Source organism: Cotesia typhae, unplaced genomic scaffold (genome assembly GCF_013202065.1).
Source record: "Cotesia typhae breed Kobodo isofemale line unplaced genomic scaffold, CoteBio_Ctyphae scaffold_91, whole genome shotgun sequence".
NCBI classification, from domain to species: Eukaryota; Metazoa; Arthropoda; class Insecta; order Hymenoptera; family Braconidae; genus Cotesia; species Cotesia typhae.
Genome location: NW_027423781.1, coordinates 450,538 through 467,976, shown reverse-complemented (window position 1 = coordinate 467,976; position 17,439 = coordinate 450,538). Strand labels below are relative to the sequence as shown.

Genomic DNA, 17,439 nt, shown 5'->3' with positions numbered 1-17,439 from the left:
TTATTTATAGGTTATAAATTAACAAAAAGGAGTTCTCTGGTGTTTTCAGTGAAAAAATATAATTAATAATAAATAAATAAATAAAAAATGTCTAATCGCAGCTTAGTAATTAAATCAGGATTTCTTCGCGCTCCTTTGAGCAATGGAATTGGTCGTTATGTTGGACAGTTGCAGAGAATTACTCTTAAATTTTGCAAAAGCTATCCTACTAGCAAAGGAATGAGGTAACAATAATAATAATTTATTTAAATTAAAAAATATATATGACAATTTATTTTTAGAGATTTTTTGGAGAATCACTTACTGGACTTTGCAAAAGAAAATCCTGGTGTTGTTGTTTATGTCAAACCTAGGAGACACAGAACTCCTGTCCTGCTTGCTGAATATTGTAAGTTTTATAATTATTTTTTATTATTTATAATAATGATAATGATATTTTAATTGTTTAAGTAAATGGTGAAAAACACTGGGTCGCTGTAAAAAATTTCGAGAGTGTCCATATTCAAAAATGGCTGGAGTTAATGCGGACTCAAGCTCAGGACGGCTCGGCTATGAGATTACGTAAAATGTGGCACACAGAGTTCCCTTCAATTCAAGGCCCTTGGTCACCTTTTACATTTATGAATCCTATTAATAATATCACAAAATTCCCAGATGTAAGTCCAAAAAAAATTTTATTTTATTTTTATTAATTTAATTAAAAAAAATTTTTTTTTAATAGAACCAACTTGGAGCAGCACCAGATCAAAAGCCGACAGCAACAGAAATTTTATTAAAAATGTATCAAGCTGAAAAAAATCACCCGACAAAATCAATTGGTGAAAATATTAATTAAAAAATTAATTTTATAATTCTATAAATATTTAAATATATCCAAGACTATTCGATGAATATAAAACAATTTTATTTCATAATATAAATATTAACATCCCTGACTAATGACATTATTGATAGAATTTACCAAAAAAAAAAAAAAAAAAGTAATGTAATTAAAATTATTACAATTATAAAAAAAAAAAATTTTCTTTTTGTTTACAGATACTGATACTAGACATGACATTGAATATAAAAGTAGCAAAATATATCTTCAATAATTATTTGGTTTTTACGGTAACAAATTAGACGTTTTAATTATCAAATTGTCTAACTCTATTTTATAAAATCTTCCATTTGTACGAAAAAACAATTTGTTGAAAATTTATTATCACTTTAAAAAACAATTTAATATCTAAGGGTAATTGGAAATAATAGAGAGTTAGACCAATTGCTAATTAGACCGTCGAAATCACGCTTACGTGAGAAAAAAAAAAAAATTATCTATTACACGGAAAGAACAAGGTGACACTAGATATCATCCCAGATTATATTCAGTGATATCGGTAGTGAAAAAAAATTTCAGATAGTAGCTACAAAAAATCTAGATTATACTCAGTATAATCTGGATTATACTCAGTATAATCTGGATTATATTGAGTATAATCTAAGATGATATCCAGTGTAATCTTGTTCTAACCATGTACAATCGAACAAAATTCTTATTAATAATTTATTTATGATAAGGTGAATTTAAACAATATTTTGTACGTGAAAAATTACACTAGCTTGCATTATATATATATATATATATATATATATATATATATATATATATATATATATATATATATATATATATATATATATATATATATATATATATATATATAACACACACACACACACAGTAAAAAAAAAAAAAAAAACAAACCCCAGTGCCATCATTTATACAATATTAACAGGTATCATACATTATTCATCAATAATTATAATAATATTTATCACTTTGTTTTTTTTTTTTCTTCTTTCTTTTGTATAAATTAGACCAGTGTTAACATACCTAGTATAATTATAATAAGTTATTATTTTTATTATTCTACTTTCAGACGTTTACTTAGTTCTTCTTGTTGTTTTTCTCTCCACTCTTTTTTTGGCTTATTTCTTTTAAGCTGGCCGTCCCTAAAAAAAATATTATTAATAATAATAATAATGATGATGATGATATTAATGATAATAATGAAAAACAAACCATTGAAGATCAACAAGGCCACCTTGTCGAGCAATAACAGATTTAACGCGATTGGCAAAATCAATAGCGCTCTCATCCGTATCTCTGTACATCGGTGGCAAGTACCAGACGTCGCATACGATAGCCCAACTGGACATCATCATGTATAAATATTGTAACATTGAGTATCTGCTGCTGTTCCAGAAGGCATCGCCGAATCTTGGGTCGTATTTTATAGCTACTGGATAAATAACACCACCGACTTCAAAGCTTCCTTTTTTAAATTGCATTACAGAGGTGTTGTTGATGCAAGTACCTTCCGGGAATATTAAAATTGGTGGATTTGTTGGATCAGAGATGTGGTGCTTTAATCTGTTAAAATTTATTATTATTATTATTTAAAAAAAAAAAAAAAATACACTTGAAAAAAAAAAACTACCTTTTAGTAACAGCTTCACGGTCCTTAACTTCTGATCGTTCAAACCAAATATGTGGAGACGCACGTGCTAAAGCTCTTTGAAGAATTCCTAAAAATCCTCCATGACACTGTCCAATCTTAAAAATAATTTTTCATTATTTACTCCAATTACCTACAACTAAATAAATTATCTTAATAAATTTAATACTAATAAAACTCACCAAAGAGTACGAATTGTCGCACATCAAAACAAGCACATCTATCGGAGAGGTATGATTAGCGACGCAAATACCTCTTACAGGCTTGTGCTCAGCGTTGTGATAATTAATTACCGAGGAAAGGGCCCCAGACAATATTGCAAAGCACATCATCGATACTTTGTGGTTCAGCCAACGTTTGAAGTTTCCCTCCGGAACGTATCCGACTATTGCAGTACATATTGTCAGCCACATTACCTGTTTAATTTTTTTAAAGATAAATTTTGTCAATAAGTAATTTTTTTTTTAATATTTAATACATACCCCGAAGAAAAAAATAAAAATTCTGAGAGGTAGAAGAAAAAAATATCTCAAAATAAATCCAAACATCCAAATTACTGTTAATTTCCATGAAATAAATTCATAGTGTCTATTTGTGCGAGTAAGTAAATTCCAATTCTGTAATTATAATAATTAATTAATTAATTAATATTTTTTTACAAATAATTATAAAAGTAAATTTTTAAAAATTATTTAATGCAATTTTTTTTTTAAATATTTTTAATAATAATAAAAAAGTAAATAAATACCTTTAATTCTTCAGCTTCAAATCGTGAAGTAACTTGATCTTCAATAATAGCTTCAACACCAGCCTTAATATAATCAAAACAAAAGGTTGGATCAAAGACCGTATGTAGTGTTTCAAAAGATGATTGTCTTTCATAATTTTTAATATTCTTCTGTAAAATAAAAAAATTAAAAAATTACAATCTAATTTTAAAAAGATTAATTGATTATATGACACAAGATAAAAAAAATAAAATATAAAACTAACTTCCTTATCATTAACATCATCATCAGTCTGTGGGTTTTTTTTACTCGACTTATCCTCATTATTTTTGTTCTTATGTTCTGGTTCAGGTACAAGAATAAGATCTCTGGACCTTGCAATAACAGTGTTTCCCAAAGATCCATTTTTAAATTTTCCATCGTCAGTTTCAAATGACGAATTAAAACTATCTGTCGAAGAATTGAACTCACCACCACCACCTTTGTCTTGTTTGTTTTTGTCGTCCTGAGTTTTTCCTTGAAGTCGGACTTTTTCAATATTCAATCTTCCATACTGAAATATATTTAAATATAATATCAATAAGAATTATAAAAAAATTTTTTCGTACTATTATGTTGAATCATCTGTTAAAGAACTTTGTACCATGTCAAAATACAATTGTTAATTAATTTGCTTGATACTAAAAAAAATGTCAAGTATTTTATTGACATAAGACAAATTTTTTATTATCATTATTAATTTTTATACTTAAAAAAAAATTTTTAAATTTAATTTTAAATAAAAAATAATTTATTTTATTATTATTATTATTGTCAAATTTTTAATAATAATAATAATAAAATAAATTAATTTTTATTTAAAATTACAAAAAAAAAATTTTTTTTAAATTGCATTTTTAATTTTTCAAAATTTCTACATGTCATTTTTTTTTTTCAACTTTTTTTTGACATAATTAATTTGGGTCTTTTTATAAAATTAAATTAAGGTTAATAATAATAAAAAAAAAAAAAAAAGGTGAAGATTAATTAACAATTATTAAAAATAAATGAATGACTTACTTCAAATAACGTGAGCAACATTTTAATATAAAGCTTACGTATCCCGAGAGACTTCCCGATGGATGCAAGAAATATCAGTCCGAGAGAAATCATGAAAAAAGGAGTTAATAAAAGAGAAAATGTAAAAGACACGATCGACATCAGCAGCACCATTTTGGATAAATTTATTAATGTTGTGTGTTTTGTGCTCACTGTGCTCACTGTGCTCACTGTGCTCACTGTGCTCTGTGTACTCTGTGTACTCTGTGCGTTGGATACTTGGATCTTGGCTCCGATTCTTGCTACACTTCTACAGTGTGTGTTGTGTCTTGTGTATGTAATGTATGCATAGTTTGTGAACAGTAACCATCGCCATTATCATCATTATCATCGTTAAAATGTCACGTGTGCTTTATGCGCATGCGCGCTTTGTTAAGGATTTTTTTTTAATTTTAAAATAAAAATAAAACTTGTGAAAATATAACCTCCATTTTAATTATTTTATTTGTTGTTAGTTACTTGTTGATTTTTTTAAGTGAATTTTGGTTTTTTGTGATGGACAAATCTGATTTTGAACCCAGGAGAAAAATCGGAGCTCCTATTTCTGGATTGACGGTAATTAATTTTATTATTATTATTTTTTAAAATGAATTATTAAAAATTTGACAGGTGTCTTATCATATATTTATGATTTTTATTTTAATTAATTTATTAAAAATTACAAATTTAAATATTTAAAAAAATTTTTAATTAAAAAAAAAGAATAATTAAAAATTTTTGCAGATTTAAAAATTTAAAAAACAATTTTTTATAATTTATAAAAATTATAACAAATAAAAAATAATAAATTTTATTTTAAAAAAAATTTTAGGATAAAGCTTTAGTGACCCCAAGCATCCCTGATATTTCATTTATCAGCCCAAACAATATTCATCCTAGAGCAGAAGTTTTTAATAATAATAATAATAATAAAAAAGTTGGATGCCCTAAAAGTGAAAATTTTCAAAAATTGAAAGCAATAACCGAGAACTCGACTGAATTAATAAAAAAACAAGACAGTGGGAACGATTTGCGGTTTAAATTCTATCAAAAGCTCAAGGAAAGTACCACCAGGATAATTCCTGTGAACTCTGGAAAAATAGCACCGAGTATTGAACCTATTTACAGACACATTTCCGGGCATTTGCAGCAAAATAAATCACACAGACAATTAAATTCAGACAATTGCGTCAGTAGAAGCAAAAATGACAACCTGGACAATTATAATAATTTAAAATTATTGTTGTCATTGATAAAATCACAGAGTCAGCAAATAAGGTCTCTGGAGATTCAGATAAATGCTTTGATATCAATTCACCAGCGAGAAAAATTAAACAGTGAAAAAATTGTAAGTTTTTATTATCAAAATTAATTAAGAAGATATTTTATAATTAAAAAAAATTTTTATATGATTAATTTATTTCAGAAATTAGCGACTGATGGACATGAAGATGCTAAAATATCAATAGGTGTGATGACAAGTTTGGAATTTACTGTAAAGAAGAAACCTAATGAAGCTAATTTAATTCCGGTGATTGACTTGCCATCACTCGGGCCTAGAATTAACGATCCAATATCCAGTCATAGTGATGATGGTTGTGCCAGGCCTAAGGGGAAAGTTCCTTCCAAGGTTGGGTGGACCTTTTACAATAACATGATGTGTCAGGTTAATGAAATGCTTGACACTCAGAATAATGGTCAGTCCCAGCAACAACATCGTTATCAGACTCAACAGTCGATTATTAATGACAAGGGACAACAGAGATCTATTATGCAGCAGTGGAAGATATTTAAGGCTACTATGGCTACTGGGTTGGGTGATGATAAAATTATTTCTATTGATGAAAGGTTATTATTATTTTTATCTATATTATTAAGAAATGACCTTGTGTCTTGTCAACTATTGACATTTTTTAAAATATAAGCTCATCCTAACATTACACTCATCAAGAGCTTTCATTTGAGTACCCACATCAATTTTTCATATATTTTATATATTTATATATATTATATATATGTATATATGAAAAATATATCAAAAATACATCTGGGTACTCAAATGAAAGCTCTTGACGAATATAACATCAGGATGAGCTTATATTTTAAAAAATGTCATTAATTAAAAAAATACAGTGCAATTTAACAAAACATTAATTTTTTTTTTTTTTCTTTTTTTACAGAATGAACTACGACTCGTCATATTATCCAAAAGTAAATTACCAAACCAACATTGTCCAAACAACAAATTCAATAGTCGACGACAATACAAGTATCCATATGCAAGCTCTAGCATTAAAATACCTCGGGCACAATAGTGAGAGCCCCAATTTACAAACATTGACTAAATTAATGAGCGTCATTAGCTCTCCCATTAATGACGGTGATAATTATAATAATAAAACTGATAAATTATTAAATAATATCATAAACGATGAACGATATCGTCAATTATTGAATCTAGAGGATAATTCATTGTATAATTATAAAGGTATGTATTTTTTTTTTTTATAAAATTATTCCTATAATTTTTTTTTTTATAAATAAATAATTATTTTTAGGTAAAAAACAGAATCGACAAAATCTAGATATTTCAGTATTGAAGCGCCAACCGAAGTATTTGTAATTAAATTATTTTTATATTTGTAATTTTTTTTACTTTAATAAATATTATTATAAATTGTAATATAATTAATGTTTTAATTATATAATATGAAAATATACAGTAGATATTTTTAAATTAAGTATTGCTTAATTTAGTAATTAAATTACTAGACGACACGATTGAGGTAAAAATTAATTACTATCTTACTTATGTTTATTCCAGCGCACAAAAATACGATGTAAATTAATACCGCTATTGGTAACGTCCAAAGTATTCCAGCTGTGCGATGCAATATTTCAACGCCTAAAATTAAAAAAAAAAAATTAATTAATCAACAATAAATTTTTTATTATTAATTATTAATATATTTAGTGCTTACTAGTGTATCCTAAAAATGTTATGTAAATATAATATCCTACGGAGACAAGCCATAAGGTATTACCAATAAATCTTGCTGAGAATACATCATAGTCTATAAATGCTGAAATTAAAATAAAAATTAATAATTAAAGTTATTATTATTTTAAAAATTAAACCACAAAAAAAATTTTACCAGGATACAAAAATATTTGAAAAGTATCTAAAATAATTAATGGTGGAAAAAAAGCATTTAGATGAATATCAAATGCATATCCCCATTCAACATCTTGCGTAGAGTCGTGTCTTAAATATTTATTACTTATAAACCTAAAACCAATATATATATGTGTGTATTATTTATTTATATTTATTATTATTATTTAAAATAAAAATATTTACCAAAATAATGTAGCTGTACACAATCCAACTCCAATACAATCTACGAACGTGGAGTACAGCAAAAATTTAACAAACTGAAGGAAGCCTAATTTCAAGACTAGAGCGAATGCTAACGATGATATTAACAGCCAGCAGCCTAGTAGCACCAAAAACGCAGGATCATCTCTTGCAAATTGGAGTTTTGTTTCTAAAATAATAATAATAAAATATTTATTTAATTTTTTTTTAATAAAAAAATAAATAAACTTACGTTTACGGTTTTTAAAATTTCTGTAGACTTTTTGAGGAGACACTAGCAGGTATATAATTTGCCACATAGCAAACTCAAAGTCCATTTGCTCAAATTTTAGTAATTTTCTCAAATATTTGTAACACTTTGACGCCCCTCCCATGCAAGTTTGGTTGCGATAAGTTATTGGAATTGGAAGCGACGACGATGATGTGAAAAATCCGCTGGAGAAATTATTTGGTGACAGCGACCGCGGAGTTGTTGGTGGTGACGTTGAATATTTCATTTTCTATTTCACTAAAATCAACAAATCACAATTTTTATTTATATTGAAACAAAAATATAGATCGAGTTTTTTTTTTTTTTAATTGATAATAAAAATATTTACAAGTGTACAAATTTTTATTTTACTATTCTAACTTTTAGGTTAGAAATCTGTCAAAATATTTTCAACTTTATTTTATTTAATTTAAAAATTCAACATTAAAAATATTTAAAAATTTTACACTAATATTTACAAGATAATAAAAAATGTTTATTTATTTTGCTGCACTTGTAGGTTAGAAAACTGTCAAAATTGTTTTTTTTTTATTTTTTAAAATAAGAATAAAAACTTACAGTATTAATAATTAATTAATTTATTTTTTTTTAACAATAAATTTAACCTTAAAAAAAAACTATTTTTATTTTTATTTAAATAAATAATTATTAACAAGTATTTTTTAATTTTTTTCACAACTATGTGTACGTATAGAAATATATTTTTACAAGTGAATAAATAAAATTTATTTTTTATTTATTCTAGAACCAATCAAATTATTTAGAATTAATTTATTAAATTTTATTGGCTAAAAAAAGTATCGCGAGTGCAGCGCCTCTAGTTACTTTTTAAAAATTTATTATTTTTTTTTTTTATAAAAATACTAATACTAATAATAATAATAATAATAATAATAATAATTATTATTATTATTATTATTATTATTAGTATTATTTAATTATTTTTGAAAAACTTCTGCTCAAAATTTTTCTTTGAATTTTATTTAATAATTTAATTATTAAAAAAAAACAATTTAAATTTTCGTGCGAAATAAAAAATAATAGTTTAAAAATACTCCGCAAGGGAGCGCCACTGAAAAAATCTTCAAGGTTATAAACTAGTGCAGAACATCAATGAGAGTGTTTAGTTTTGTAGACTGACAGAATTTTAATTCTTTTTCTATTATCTCGACATTGTTTATTAAAATTTACAGTCACGATCCACTAATCGTCTCCAAACAGCTGGCTTGACACTCTCAGCTGTCACAATTAACTTCCACGGGATGATGATCTGAGGACGAGCATAGAATGTCGGGAAGCAGTGATTCCGAGGAATTTTTTGACGCTGAGGATGACAGTTTCAATCGGAGCAGGTATTTATATTTATCAATATTTTATTATTATTCACCTTAAAGACAATAATGTTAATAAAATTAATTTTAATTAGTTAAAATTTTTTTATTTTTACAATAAATTAATTCCAATATTAAAAAATACATATATAAAATTTTTTAATAATAACAATCAATATAAATAATTATTATTTATTGATAAATAATAATTATTAAATATTTAATAAGAAGGAAAGAACAAAATGACACTGGATATCATCCCAGATTATACTCAGTGATATCTGGATTATACTCATTATAATCTAAGATTATACTTATTATAATCTAAAATAATTAAAATAAATATTTTTTTTTTTTTTTTTTTTAATTAAATTTAATTTATAATACTAAAAAAATAAATATTTACTAAATTTTTAAATAAATTTCTAGAAAAAGTAATGGCCGTGACTCATTACCACCTGTTAGCCAAGTTCCAACAGAAAAACCAGCACTCACCTTGACAGATGATTCAGTATTCGTCAAACCACTGGACCCGAAGCCGCAGACGGCTCCAGCTGACGAGTCAAAATTGCCTGTGAGCAAACCAGATGACGAAGAGAAAACATCAGACAAGCTAAAGGGCCGACGGAGGTTCCGAGAGCTGAGACAGCGGATGCAAACCGAGGACGATGACATCCCAATCAGCAACTCGCCTCCAGACAGCCAGACTTCTTCGATAGAGGGTGTGTACCCTGCACCAGCTAAAACGACCCACCCGTTCCGGATCATCGAGCACGACACTGTCAGCTTGCAGAGCATGACTTCGCTTGGCAGGGTCGGGAGGATCCTGGCTGGTGCTGGGGATTCTCTGTCTGGGGTTCTACACCACGGAGTCTCTTGTCCGATTCCTCTGACCCGGGATATCCAGATGTCATCGATTCCCAGCAGAGACGAAGACACTGGCTCGGAAAAAGCCTCACAGTCCTCCAGTGTCATCACTCTTTCCGGAGATATTGTTCAGGACACTGCTTCGGTTAATGGCAGGAAGGAGTTTGCTAATTTGAATTGTCAAGCGAATAATGTTGGACTTCAGGAACCTGATGTTATTGCCAGCACCAAGGGCAATGGCAAGACTCTTGATAGAGATCAAGCTCCTGTTGCTCCTCCCAGGAGGAAAAAAAAATCTAAACCTCAGACTCCTACCGATCTTGCTGTAAGTTTTTTTTTTTTTTTTTTTTTTTTTTTTTGAAAATTCCTTTCTTAATAATATTAAACTGACTTTATAAATTTTTTTCAGCCTTCAGCAGCAGAAGGATCGGTACCAGCTTCGTCACTGCCGAGCCCAGCAAGCACAATCGAGTCAATAACCCGAGAATTCGAGCACTCTTTGGACATAAGATCAGCAACCAAGGGCCAGTACGTCGTGAAGCCTCAGGCAAGTTTCTCGAGTAATATCGTGCTTTACCTCAGAAATGATAAAATTCCAGCTCGCCTTGAGTCATTCGAGACCCTCAGAGGATTTTATAGCCACCGATACCGGGTCAGTCTAACCAGCAGCCCAAATAAAAATCATTTTTTATTGCCTGGTTTTTATTATCGATAACTCATTAATTATTATTAAAAATTCATCAATCATGATATTACATTTAGCAATTCAAGCTTGTAGCCTTTATTTTTATTATTTAAAATTTTTATCGATTAAAATTGTACCTCTGATTGTTTTGAAACCCGAACCAATTTTAAAGTAGATTAGTTGTTGGATGACGAGCTCTAGTTTTTTAAAAAAAATTAATTCATTGAATATTTTTAAATAATATTGATGGTGTTATCTGCAGGATGAGGACAAATCAAAAGCAGAAGGCCCCTCAGCGGAGGAAATTGAACGCCTGGAGAAGATGAAAGCTGAGTTGATAAGCTTGCAGTCGAGCGACAAGTCCAGCAGCCCTTTGGGCTCGTTATCCAGCAATAGTGTCGGCAGATACTCTCTCGGACAGCACAGATTGGCCACTAGTCTTCAGGGTACTCGGGAAAGACGCAAGTCTGCGGGAGATCAGGATATGGTCAAACAGCTCAATATGTTTGTTAGGACGAGGACTGATTCTGGCAAACGTCTTACGGATATGGTTAGTATTTTTTTTTTTTTTTCCCTTTTTGTTGATTTTTAATAAATTTTAAACTAAATAATAATTAAAAAAAAAAATAATTCCAGGAAATTTTAGAACAAGTGACAGTATTAAACCTCGATACCGGAGAACGCGTGCCTTTAAGTATAGCCGAAGACAAATTACCTCAGTGTATGAACCCATTATCATTGCACATAATGCGACTGACATCAGAGTACGTTAGTAACTCGAGTTTGGACAAAGAAAAAGAAAGTGACGAAGAGAGTGTTGATTCTAAAATGTCCTCGATTCCGCCTGACGAAGACGTCACCGTCGGTAGGGTCCGCAAAAAGACCCAAAAAATAAAGCGGTTCCTGGGTTCTACTGTCAGAAAAACCATGGACAAAGCCAAGTCCATTGCTCAGGAGGTCTCTCATGCGAGACACAAAGAAGATGTCATGGACATTGTCGACGACGTGTACCCTGGAGAGCCTCAGTGCATAAAACTCAAGGCCTCCAACAGTCATAAAGGGCCCTACGAGTTCTCCAATCTCCAACACGTTCAGGATCTCAGTGGTGAACACGTCGGCCCTGTTTGGTGCATGAAGTTTTCTGCCTGCGGAAGATTACTTGCTACAGCCGGTCAGGATCGAGTTCTCAGGATATGGGTCCTCAGAGATGCCTTCACCTACTTCCAGGATATGCGGACCAAGTATAATGCAGAGAAGGTGAGTCATTTTTTCATTTTTTAAATTTATTTTTGTTTGTTGTGATCAGTGTTGGCAACAATTTCATTTAACATCATCAAATAATAAATAATCACACTCAGTAACAATAATTACAAAGAAAATTTTTTTAGTTCTCACAATTACCACCAGGTGGCCAAGTGGCGCTGTTTTCTCTCGCATGTAGAAAGAAATATCTTAGATTTTTAAGTAAAAAAAATTTTTTCAGCAATTTTATTTAATTATTGATATTATATATCAATTTTATCTTTTTTAAAAAAATATTTAGTTAAATTTTGTCAAAAAGTCACAACTTAAATATTTACGCTTTAAAAATTTTTAGTTATAAAAGTTGTCGCTAGGTGGCCAATTGGCACTGTTTCCTCTCGCAGATACTAAGAAATTTTCCCTATTTATAACAAAAATCATATGACACCTGAATTTATTTAACAAAACAATCAATCAAAATTGCTGGCACTGATTATAACTTTTATATAAAATTCCTACAAGTTCGAAACCGAACCTATAAGCCGAAAATTTGTAGGAGTTTGATTTGTAAAATTATTTTATATTGTGTGTATCCTGAGGGACACCTGGGATCCTTTATACAAATCCTAGAGCACATATCACATTTATCACAAAATTAACCTGTATCATCCAGAAAAGTAGGAAGAAATAATTTTTTTTTATGTTTCTTTTCTTGTTCTCATCCTTTTTTTGTTGTAAAAATCCTTTAAAATTGACAACTAAATCCTCGATTCAACATTGATAAAAAATAATGCTTAAATTCGAATTAGCCGAATTAATAACTCACTCACATTTAACCTGAAATCCTTGCATGGGGGCAACTCTCCCAAAAATTGAACTATAATTATTAACAATTGTACCTATAAAGGTAAGCCCAACACCATCGCAGGAGTCACTGGTCTCCCAACAATCGATGGAAGATCCAAACATAATAGCAAGCGCGTTGAGCGAAGTAGAAGGCACCAAGAGTCCTTTTATGCCAAAGCCATTTTGCACGTACACAGGGCACACCTCGGACCTTTTGGACGTATCCTGGTCGAAGAATTACTTCGTCCTTTCATCCTCAATGGACAAAACAGTCCGACTGTGGCACATATCTCGGAAAGAGTGTCTCTGCTGTTTCCAGCACATTGATTTCGTAACCGCGATAGTGTTCCATCCGCGAGACGACCGGTACTTTTTATCCGGGTCCTTGGACGGTAAGTTGAGGCTCTGGAACATCCCAGACAAGAAGGTGGCAGTCTGGAACGAAGTTAACGGAAGCACCAAATTGATAACCGCTGCTAACTTCTGTCAAAATGGAAAGTTTGCCGTCGTTGGATCTTACGATGGTAGGTGTATTTTCTACAACACCGACCAGCTGAAGTACCACACGCAGATAGACGTGAGGTCTACTCGCGGGAAGAACGCCAGAGGGCGCAAGATCAGCGGGATTGAACCTATGCCTGGTGAAGACAAGATTCTGGTCACTTCTAATGACAGCAGGATCAGGTTGTATGACCTTAGGGACCTAAATTTGTCCTGCAAGTACAAAGGATATGTAAATGTCAGCAGCCAGATCAAGGCCAGCTTTAGTCCGGATGGCCAGTACATTTTAGCGGGGTCAGAAAATCAGTGCATCTACATCTGGAAGACTCACCATGATTACTCAAAGTTCTCCAGCGTCAGGCGCGACAGGAATGACTTTTGGGAAGGAATCAAGGCTCATAATGCTGTAGTTACCTGCGCTGTCTTTGCACCCAATCCTGATAGTATCATCAAGCAGATCGAAGCCCGGGAAAAGTGGGATAATCCCGATAGTACCAGCAGCAATAGCTCCGCCAATCCTAAACCTGTTGTTGATCCTGTCGTTGAACAAAGGACCAAAGGTTGCGGAGGACATGTTCTTGTCAGCGCTGATTTTAATGGGTGCATTAAAGTTTTCCTTAATAAAACTAAACCAAAGCATAGTTCACTTCCCGCTTCTGCACTTGCGTAGATTATTTTTTTTGTCTTTCGACTGTCGGTAAAAAAATTTTTTTTACCGATTGTCGGTAAGTTTGGGAAAAATTATGGGAAGGTGTATTTTTTAATAAATTTTTAGGTTTATTCAAGATTTATCTAAGATATATATATATATATATATAACACTGTTAGTAAAAATTGTAAAGGTATTGATTTAAAATTATCAAGGACACTATTAAATTAATATGAATCAATTTATCGACAATAAGGATGTTAAAATTGAACAATAAATATTAAGTTTTATCTTTTGGAATTATTATATTGTACAAATTTTTATTTAGTTTAACGATATTTTTTAAATGAACAATCAATTATGAAAGTATAAGCGTAGAAAATTGACGTTAATTTATTTTTAGCCAAAATGTTGAAGCAACCATTTTGTTCTAAGGTAAAATGTTTAAAAAAATATAAAAATCAATAAATAACGTCAATTTTCGTATCAACTTAATGCGACGCAGTTATTACAAAATGGCGGACGAACTAAAATGGCGGTAAAGCTTACTAGCGCCATCTTACAGAGAGTTTCTGAAGCTTGTTCGCTATTTTGTTAACTTAGATATTCACAAAGTAAAAAATAAAATATCTTTTAAATTTTTTTGATCAATTATTTACAATTTAAAAATTAGTTATAGTTTTAATGAATATATGTTCTGAAAATTATATTGATATTAATTAAAAGATTATAATAGGAAGCAATGCCATTTAAAATATATCGAAGTTAAGGTTAAAACTTATTAAATTGAATCTTAATGTTAAGTAATTGAATATTTTTCTCGAGACAAGAATATCATAAATCACTGAAAAAATATATATATATATATATATATATATATATATATATATATATATATATATATATATATATATATATATATATATATATATATACTTATCATGTTACCAATTATCAATGTATATAAAAGCATTAAGGTTATAGAATTAATGAGCGAGAAATTAAACAGAAGATATATATATATATATATATATATATATATATATATATATATATATATATATATATATATATATATATATATATATATATATATAATAATTGAATATAAATATAAAAAAAAATATATTGAAAGATGACTTTAAAAAAATAGATGAATTATTGAAAATATATACACATTTATGAAAATTTAATGTAAAAATATTAAAATTGTAAATATATTTTTAATGTTATCGAGCAAATGCTTAAATTAGCAACAAATGATCATTAATGATTAATTAAAAAAATATTTGCCATTCCGCATCATGCACAAACATTAATTATTGTTAATTTAATCTCTGCGAATAAATCGCGACAAATGTTTAAAGGGCGTAGAAAATTTTTCCCGAGTTCAAAACTAAAAAAAAAAAAAAAAAAAAAAAAGTAGAAAAGCCAAATTTTTTAATCCTTTGGTACAAAACGCTCCTTCAGCATTTGTCGCGCTAAATACCTAGCAATTGTTGACAAACGCAATGTACCGATGGAGATTAAGGTAATTTTTAATTATGCATTCACATTATTTTATTTTGTATAGGTCAATAAACAATTCAAACACCAGCATGTCTTTTTCTATTATTAACCTTACCTTTACCATTGCGCAATTTCGCTTTAGAATGGGGAAAGGCGGCCATCTTGTCGTGCAAACCGATAAGCGTTTAATTGCTATTTAATGCCGTTATTTCGAAATAAGATCGGAAATATTTGCTTTAATTGCTAGATATTTTTAACGATTTTATAAAGGAAACTATTAGGCACTTAAAATAATATGTTTTTTCGTAATAATACATGTTTTTTGGAGTCAGGGTTATTGTATACGTAACATGGAAGATTTTTTGTTTTGACAAAAAACTTTTTGGCGATAACTATTCGGTATATAAACCCCTGGTTTCACTATCGGGATGTAGTTTAATTTTTAAATTGACGACATCATGATTGTTAAAGGTAAGTTTACTTTTTTTTATGAAAATAATATTTATTGAGTTGATTTATACTTCTAAAAAAAAATGCTTTTTTTTTTGCTCAATATCTGATTGGTCTAAAATTTTATATGGACCTTCGGTACACTATAAGAAGTTGAGTTATCAAAGGAGTTTCCAAAATTTCCAATAGGTCAAAAGTTATAGTTTGAAAAAACTTAAAATTCTCCTTAATGTAACTTAAATTTCCTTTAAGCGCTTATCCTTGCAACATTCTGCGTGGCGGCCTCTTACCAACAGGGTTTCTCGGCAATATCAACTTGTTCAGGTCTGACTGAGCCAGCAAATCTTTACATTTTAAATTGCGGGACAGGGGTGTGCAACTTTTACAAAGGCTCTTACATATTAGCCCGGTGGGACGTTCAAGCGAGTGAGTTTGAGTCTTTATACTGAATTAGCGACATTTAGAGTTTGTCTCTATTGAAATTGATGATTTTCAGAAAACTACACCACTTTATTGAGACCATCAGCTCACTTAATAGTTTCATTTGGGGGTAAATTTAGATTTTACGACATCGCAGAAGATCAACTGTCTTCTTCGCTGATTACGGGGCAAAATTTACCACTGCAGGCCGGCTCAGTCGCAACAGTCAATTTCCAGATGCCGGTTCCTTATGGAGCTGTATTCAACATACCTTTCCAAATCACGATTACGATAAGTGATCAGCTAGGTCATGTTGTTTCCTGCTTCACTGCATATTCAATAGTTAAAAATTACTAAGTTAAATTTTAATTGAAATGTTAATTAAAAATGTGAATCACCAATGTGCTGATAAGAATTGAAGTAATAAAAATTTTGTGAAAAAAAAAAAAAAAAAAATAAATAAATTTTTTATCAATTTAATTACCCAACGAAATAATTATAGATGCATATTCTGTCTGAATAAATGTTTTCTATTATTTTTATGACTCACTCTAATTACAAGAATCGATTGATCTAAATTAAGGAAAATTAGTCCGCGTAAAAATACTAATTCAACGTTAAAAAGAATAAAACGGGAGTAACATAAAAGCATTTCCGGTATTTACTAATCGACGGAGGCATCTACGACCTCGGTGTATTCGTGTCAAGTTCACTTTGATTGAGCTTGTTGATATCGGTGTGAGTAAGGTAGCTGCTTAACACCGGTACAGAATCAACTATGACAGGATGAATGGTTCTGTTATGTTACACAGGTGATGGAACGTAATAGTATCTTTTGTACGAGTTAACTATACTCCTTTTATATTTTGTGTCAGTATAAATGGTTAACTATAAGATTTGTATTTAGTAAGGTATAGTAAGTTTTAAGAATGAGACAAAACGGTGTCAAACTCGAAAGGTCAATGAAAAACTTTAAGAAATAG

General features: G+C 29.6%; 5 protein-coding genes across 6 annotated transcripts; 3 read left to right on the top strand and 2 right to left on the bottom strand.

Moving 5' to 3' along the window:
* The first annotated feature begins 4 nt into the window (after positions 1–4).
* Positions 5–925, top strand: Mrpl43 (mitochondrial ribosomal protein L43). The gene is made up of 4 exons (XM_074258202.1): positions 5–224; positions 282–388; positions 451–656; positions 722–925. Exons 1-4 carry the CDS (start codon positions 88–90, stop codon positions 833–835), a joined length of 564 nt encoding a protein of 187 aa, XP_074114303.1. The 5' UTR covers positions 5–87; the 3' UTR covers positions 836–925.
* An 822-nt stretch (positions 926–1,747) lies between these two features.
* Gpat4 (Glycerol-3-phosphate acyltransferase 4) lies at positions 1,748–4,575 on the bottom strand. The gene is made up of 8 exons (XM_074258198.1): positions 4,289–4,575; positions 3,495–3,782; positions 3,250–3,399; positions 2,984–3,118; positions 2,684–2,917; positions 2,484–2,599; positions 2,066–2,416; positions 1,748–1,995 (listed from the first exon to the last, which is right to left on the bottom strand). Exons 1-8 carry the CDS (start codon positions 4,439–4,441, stop codon positions 1,908–1,910), a joined length of 1,515 nt encoding a protein of 504 aa, XP_074114299.1. The 5' UTR covers positions 4,442–4,575; the 3' UTR covers positions 1,748–1,907.
* Positions 4,576–4,669: 94 nt separating this feature from the next.
* On the top strand, positions 4,670–7,063 carry LOC141537301 (uncharacterized). Its single transcript, XM_074258199.1, has 5 exons — positions 4,670–4,882; positions 5,139–5,654; positions 5,733–6,154; positions 6,487–6,794; positions 6,865–7,063. Exons 1-5 carry the CDS (start codon positions 4,823–4,825, stop codon positions 6,927–6,929), a joined length of 1,371 nt encoding a protein of 456 aa, XP_074114300.1. The 5' UTR covers positions 4,670–4,822; the 3' UTR covers positions 6,930–7,063.
* Positions 6,984–8,649, bottom strand: Unc50 (Unc50 RNA binding protein). The gene is made up of 6 exons (XM_074258200.1): positions 8,515–8,649; positions 7,918–8,193; positions 7,668–7,854; positions 7,462–7,595; positions 7,288–7,389; positions 6,984–7,211 (listed from the first exon to the last, which is right to left on the bottom strand). Exons 2-6 carry the CDS (start codon positions 8,180–8,182, stop codon positions 7,075–7,077), a joined length of 825 nt encoding a protein of 274 aa, XP_074114301.1. The 5' UTR covers positions 8,183–8,193; positions 8,515–8,649; the 3' UTR covers positions 6,984–7,074.
* Positions 8,650–9,047: 398 nt separating this feature from the next.
* Positions 9,048–14,919, top strand: LOC141537546 (WD repeat-containing protein 44). 2 transcript variants are annotated; one of them, XM_074258581.1, is made up of 6 exons: positions 9,048–9,308; positions 9,717–10,479; positions 10,564–10,806; positions 11,102–11,389; positions 11,476–12,096; positions 12,989–14,919. In XM_074258581.1, exons 1-6 carry the CDS (start codon positions 9,244–9,246, stop codon positions 14,096–14,098), a joined length of 3,090 nt encoding a protein of 1,029 aa, XP_074114682.1. In that variant the 5' UTR covers positions 9,048–9,243; the 3' UTR covers positions 14,099–14,919. The 2 variants fall into 2 exon arrangements, with proteins under 2 accessions (XP_074114682.1, XP_074114683.1); XM_074258582.1 differs by having other exon boundaries at positions 9,054–9,308; positions 10,564–10,701.
* The last annotated feature ends 2,520 nt before the right edge of the window (positions 14,920–17,439 follow it).